Source organism: Ptychodera flava, chromosome 5 (genome assembly GCF_041260155.1).
Source record: "Ptychodera flava strain L36383 chromosome 5, AS_Pfla_20210202, whole genome shotgun sequence".
Classification (NCBI taxonomy): Eukaryota; Metazoa; Hemichordata; class Enteropneusta; family Ptychoderidae; genus Ptychodera; species Ptychodera flava.
In genome coordinates, this window is record NC_091932.1 from 9,223,521 (window position 1) to 9,230,710 (window position 7,190).

Genomic DNA, 7,190 nt, shown 5'->3' on the forward strand with positions numbered 1-7,190 from the left:
TTGATGTGTGGTATCGGGACACTGTCATTTTTTGAACATTGTCCCAGCAAAGGCTGTAACCTGGACCTGTATGCAGTTTGTGATATGAAAAAAATATTTAAAAATTTTGTAAACTTTTATTTCTCCCCTCCCCCCCCCCCCCATTGAAACATTTGCTTTGTGTTTCCAGTGTACCAACCATTGAATAATCACCATCCAAAGACCCTTTTTGACATTAAAAAAAGTTTTACAAATTTTTACCATATTCTAGCAACAAAAAGTAAAAAAATTAAAAACATTTTCACCACCCTACCTAACTAATCTTCAGGGGCATGTTACAGGAAATACAATTTTTATACTACATGCCTCGTACAATTTCCATGCTTTTTTAGCCATGATTATTGGGAAATAATTAAGTTAAGTTAATATTTGGTAATTTATCTCACTATTACTGGATTTGTCTTACAAAGCCGTAAAAAGACATTAAAAATATTTTGATACTGACATAGCTCTTCCTCTAATGGGGCAAAACCACCTTCACCAGTATCAGGTCCAAACAATGTGCGTCTTCCTTGTCTACCAACAGTTCTCTCTTCGTCATGTCTTTCTCCATCATCATCAGCATCAACATCATCACCATTGTCACCATCACCATCATCATCATCATTGTCATCATCATCACCATCATCATCATCGTCGTCATCGTCATCGTCATCATCATCGTAATCATCATCATCATCATCAAATCATCATCACGACTGGCAACAGACGCAACATCTCTACTACCAACATCCACGTCATTATTGGAAGTCAGGTTTCTCTCAACTGTTGCACCCGTTTCACAGTTACCTCTGAGCTCCATCTGTTTCACACAAAAATGATTTACACATGATTATCATTTATTCACATCAAATCACAAATGTAATAATCAATTCAAATTCAGATAGGAAAATTGTTTTGTCTAATATAATGATCTTTTGCCTAAAATAAGATATGTATACACCATGTCACAATTTTCCACAATGTCAATTGAACATTGTTTTAAATTAAATCACTAGCACTGTAAAATACAAACTTTCGTGACATTGTGAACAACGAGCTTGATATGAACTCTCTTAGCTAGGAAGTAACAGTGTCTTAAAGCATAGCAATTGTCATCACAGTAATAATCAGGAATTCTAAAAAACTAAATAAAGCTAAATATAATGGTACCTCTATCTTATTCTTCATGGTACTGATTTCATGACTGTACTCTTTTCTAAGTCTGTCAACTGTGAGTCGTGTACCTAATACACCCAGGCAAATACCAATATGTTGAAAACACTGGAAGAGCTAATAAATAAGCATTTCCTGAGAGTTAGAGTACAGTATCACTATGACTAATTAAACACGCTGTGAAGAGTAAATGACACCTCAAGGGTGGCTGTAGGCCTACAACTTGATTAGTCAGTTGCTCAAAATATTTAATATATGAAAAATATATGTATCTTTGTCAAAAGAAAAATATGCTAATTATACGTAGAGAAAAATTCAAATCAATGGGAATACTAGAGCAGGTCATGACCTCTAACACACAAACCCAGTACCAGTAATTAGCTCAGCAAATACCAGTGCATGCTGTTTATCTTTACATGGCTTGTTATTTCTAATTATTTCACTGGTGGCATATAAAGTAATGATTTAATTATCAGATGAAATTATCTAATTACCTTTTGACTGCATCCACTTTTATACATTTGAATGGAATTGAATGCCTGTATCATTGAAAACTTTCTTCTACTTCTTAGGTGTAATATGATGGACATTATTATACCAAAGGCAGGAGTCAACGTACCATATGACCCATCTTCCTGGCTGTAATAATTACATCACAAAATTTTACATTTGTAACAAATGGTTTTACATAACATGTAAATGATGTATCACACCACAAAATCTACATACTCACATAGCAATTTGATCTGCATTTTTCTTAGTTGTAAGAGCTGATTTCATTATTGAGGATAATAAAGGGACATCAGCTGTCATCTTGTCAATTATTGTGTTCCACCGGAAATTCTCGCAAATGTCTTTAGTGAGGAAAGTCCTCTTTCCATGTTTTACATGATCTGACACTTCTCGCTTCACCTGTAAAAGAAAGTAAACAGAACATAGGTATAACAAGATTTACTCTTGAAACTGTCATATCACTTTAAAGCTGCAATTATATTGACGTTTCTTTTTCAGAATTTTTTCTGTGTATCAACAGCATTTTACTGAATGTAGATAGAATACCTAGTATCACAGCTATACGTGTACATTCAGCATTATTATTGAAACTGGAACTCAAACTTGGACTAGCATTCACTTTTCTACAATTACAAAGGTATTAATCAGTGTTCTCCTCAAGGGAATGTGAGGTGCGGGTCACCCTTGTGTTTTTGAGGAATCTATTCATATGCTAACAAACCAAAAAAGATACGGTGTCATAATGAAAGAATTTATAAATGACAAATAGTTATGTCAATTGCACCCCTAGTGACTTTCAAACTGTGGAGCACAACATTCCTCATATGCAGTCTGTCCTAATAAAGAGTACTCAAACATATTCATATATTTATTGTATAGAAATATTAACCAATAACACTTGTCACTATCCTTGCATTTATTTTTTTGTGTATATTAACATGTTTTATCACAGTGTTGATTCTATATTTTCCAAAGTCTAAAGCTGATAATCAACTAAAGACTTCTTCCATCAAAGAAGATATTGCAAGAAATTATCAGTTGGAGATTATAATATGAAATGAGCAGTAATGTCTGCTTTTGAAATACTTACCTTTTTATACACGAGATTGAAAATGCATTTTCTTGCCCGTAAACTCTTTTTGTACAGAATATTCAGAGCAGTTATATAATCATAACCGCTTAATTGCAGCAACTGCCTTTGCAAGAAATGTAACTTTCTGTAAAAAGTAAGAAATAGAGGTTTTTAATAGTGAGAGAAATAATAGGCAAGGAAACAAAACATTGAAACCCTACTAGCAGTAACTTTGGGATGTCATTGAACTCAAAATATCTTCCTATTTGTTCTGGTTTTCTTTGAATTCTATAAGTGAAGGGATTTATGATTTCACTTCATTAGTAAACATTTCTCAGTGAAAGACTTGATGAATATATTTAAAATCGTGAATTTTCATGAAAATTTTGAGGAGATATGTACCATGACTTACATTACTTATTTGGGGACTGCCATTTAACTATTGGGCACTATTTTAATGTTGACCTAGTTAAAAATTGCACATTTAGTCCCAACAAGTAGTTAATGATATGCGTATGCATACCCCTCATTGAGAAGATTCTCACAAACTTATATAATTTCTCAGGACAAGCCATAAATAATGTTACAAGATACTCAAGATAGAGCTAGTGGGGCTTTCAATACATGAGTAGCAAGTTTACAATAGATCACGTGATCAGATCATGTGACTTAAGTATATTAACCAGTTAATGTAAATATTTTACCTTCACAATTTTTGGAGATTCCTTTTCTCTGGTCTTTTTAACCGCTCTTGGTGTCTGCGTTGGTGAAGCAATACTTCTTTTTCGTTTTCCAAACATCAACGCATCTTCAGAAGTGTGGACACAAAACTGCTGTTCTGCATCCTCACTTTCTCTTTTCTTGTTGCGCGCTTTTTGGAGCAAGTTAAAACACACTTGACAGAAAAAGCGAGTCTGCTTCTCTACCCGTTTTACTCACGATGGAGCAAGTTGGCAGAAAATATCAGAAAGTGCATCTTTCACATTTTCTGTTTTGTGAATTTGCCTTCCAATGGAGACTCGTCTATAACCTTTTGCTCTCTCCTCAAAGGCTTCTCCACAGTTCATACATTTGGCCTCCATGTTTCTTAACTTGAACTGAACCAACACCCTAACTCCTTACTAAATTTCAAATGAAGGACCGCTTAAGATGTTGTTATATGCGCCTGCATTATACAACTATTTTTATACAACTATGTTTATTATAAAACAAAAGACTCTTTCATAATATGCATGTCAAATATCCCCTCCCCCTGCCAAATTTTAAATAAAATAAAAAATAAAAAAGTGCGAAAACACAACTCATTCCCAGTTTCTTTTCTGTTATTTTCTTTTATTTACAATATTTACATTTAAGAATACAGTTTGCTGGTCGGTTTCCGTTTTTTTGGGAAGAAAATTCGCACAACGTAGTCGACAATGCGAAGTGTGAAAGACGATGGTCGAGCGCACATGTTTTTGTTTACGTCTGAATGCAAATGAACTAGAACGGGAATTTGCGAGACTTGCATGACGTCATGGGTCAAGCAGCTAAAATTCAAGATGGCGGTGATTTCAAGGCGATCGTCGGAGACAGTTGAAAACACCGGCTTAAAAGTAGGTAAACTTGAGGAATACCTAGACATCTTCCAATGGATAGATGCTAAATGGACTGTGGACCAAGTGTATGGACATTATTTCTGTAAAGATCGGAAATTTGCGTTCAAATTCGCGCCGTTCGAAATTCCGTGCGCATCGGCATAGTGCATGTGTAATACTATCCTGTGCGATATTTCAGTTCTTCACATCGCAGCCCCCACTCCCAGCAGAACACGTCAAGGAGTGGCAGGGCTCGTTTTCGCAGCAAGCCCTACATGTTGACTGGCATTATACCGAGTGGCTATGGCTGCCTGGCTCGGGCCAGGCGAACGCACTGCATAATCATCAATGAGTAGAATGTCTACATGAATTGACTATTTAATAAAGAATAACGGTACGTGATATTACTGTACATGTCGGCTAGCTTAACCGAGCGTCTGTAGCTGCTGGGCTTTGGCCCGGCTTGGGCCCGCCACTGCTGCACAGACATAACTCAAGGCGAGAAAGCTTTTCACCGCCCGATTTCATAAATCAGCGAAATTCAGGATCTCAGAGCGTTTTCGGTGATAAAAACTGGTCACCGTCAGGCGGTTGCATAAACAATCGATCGACTGGCCTTTTACCTAAAATCATACCTTACCCTATGCTACTGGCGAGAAATCGTCCTGAAATCGGCTGGGCACACGAACCCAGCGCCGGCCATTTTGAATTGAAGACATGCAATATGCGCGCATGCGCATACAACCCTTGTCGGCCGTTAACCAGTATGTAAATTTCATGGATGAATCCAGGTCAAAGATATTGTCATGCAAATTTTCTGCTCTCAGCTTCTACAGTTGATGAAGACAATTTTGAAAATGAAGGAGATGGCGGTTGCAAACGTTTCCCCTGTTACCTGGTATGTATATAAATTTGTTGAAAATCTGAATGCATAGATCCAATTAAATCCTTAATAGATTAAATTAAATTCTTTTTAAAAATTCGATTTTGAAAATGTTCTTCAAAAACAGATTCCATGCCCTTGTGTGTGGAATATTCTGTCAGCAAATGCAATATTGTCATTCCTGCAAATTTTCACAAATACTGATTGAAGAAAAGCTTATCAATGATCTAATAATGACAACAATGATGATTTTTAAACTCAGAGTTTATAAAACATAAAAACAGGATCATAGTGAGAATGATAGGAATGAAAAGTTCATCACAAGTGTAACTTGGAGTGAAAAGACCAAACTAAATACATTTCACTACTCCTTGTATACATTGTAAACATTTTATGGTGGAAAATATCAGCATTTCCATATTCAATTGAAAGTAAGTTTGATTGAGCTACAAAAATGCTGTCTTGAGAGTATTTTTGGTCAGCAAGCCCAAAAATGTTTATTTCAATATTTTGCATTGCCATACAGTACCCAATTTGGGGCTGAAAATATTACTTTTTTCCTAATTCCTTTCATGCTTTTGAAAATACTATTGATTGCTATGGAAAAATGATCACACCATTACCACTTTGAAGAATTAACTTTATCAACACAAACATTTTACTTTAAGGGTATTTTTAGTTTAGCAACCTAAAAAGTCAGGTCTATTTCAATTTTATATGTTTCCATGGTGACAATATCAGGCCTCAAAATATTTTTACCATAGAAATGTTTTTAAAAATGCAGTACAATATCATGTTGATTATAATGTGTCATGTTTTCATGGTTAGCATTTGAGGCTGACAATTTGAGCTTTTCTTATAATATAATAATAATAATAATAATAATAACAATAATAATAATAATATTTTATTGGTCCACAACACACTGAGGTAGTGTATGATAATAGGCTAAATTTAAATAACAATCCCCAGTCACAACATTTATCACAGAGCTTGTGGGTGCTGATATAGGAGGAAATACTAGCTACATATTTAACAATAGGTAAACATATAAGTGAATTGATCCTTTCAAGTGTACAAACAACCTTGCAATGTTTCATTTATTTAACTTATTATTTTACAAATTAAAAATACCCTGTATAAATTATAAATTGAGCAAGCATGTTTGGCAGATCCAGTCAACCTCTTCCATGTTCTCTCCTGTGATGCCAATACAACTGAAATGATACCAAATTTGACAAACGTCGCAACATATAGCATTAGAGAGACAATTGCACTGGCATGTACCACAAGGCCACTTTACTGCTTTCTTTTAACTCTTTTCATACTCTGTGAACAACTTCTCCTCTTGCCTTGATTAGTGGTGTCTATACCGATATGTTCAATGCTATCACATATTTTGTTTTCCAGTTCCTGTTGTTCACTAACACAGTGTTTGTCAGTGTCTGTGTCGTTGCACGGATGTTGTGTTTTTTCTGTCTGTGGCATATGACTTGGCCCTGGTTGATGTTCAGTGATTGTATGATTTGTGAGTGATGTCATCAGTTCTGATGAGGCAAGTTTCTCAGGAGATGGTACATTTTTGCTCGTTGCTATTGCAGTTTTTAATGCTGCTATCATTAGTGACTTGGTTCTCTTCTCTGACTTTGGAATATTGTAAGCCTGGCAAAGAAATCCCAACTCATTTTTTTTTTTCATTTTCATGACCTCAAGAAAAACTGTGTTTGATGCTAGCTCTGACTGAAGCCTTAGATGAGACAATTGTTTATTATCACTTTTGTCATTCTGTATTGTTTGAAATGTGAATTCTGACTTATTGGCTGTTGTTGCTCCTCTTATTTTTATTTGCTTTCGATGTGCCTCTTTCTTTGACACATTTAGTTTTCTCATGTAATCTCTTCTGAACTGAGCTGACGACATCCGCAGATATTTTGCAACTGTTTCATAGAAA

At 35.2% G+C, this 7,190-nt stretch overlaps 1 protein-coding gene across 1 annotated transcript; it reads right to left on the reverse strand.

Moving 5' to 3' along the window:
• Window positions 1-324: 324 nt before the first annotated feature.
• Window positions 325-2,945, reverse strand: LOC139132947 (uncharacterized). The gene is made up of 5 exons (XM_070699289.1): window positions 2,798-2,945; window positions 1,928-2,106; window positions 1,689-1,833; window positions 1,192-1,311; window positions 325-841 (listed from the first exon to the last, which is right to left on the reverse strand). The coding sequence occupies exons 2-5, from the start codon at window positions 2,005-2,007 to the stop codon at window positions 497-499; spliced, it is 690 nt and encodes a 229-aa protein (XP_070555390.1). The 5' UTR covers window positions 2,008-2,106; window positions 2,798-2,945; the 3' UTR covers window positions 325-496.
• Between the last annotated feature and the right edge of the window lie 4,245 nt (window positions 2,946-7,190).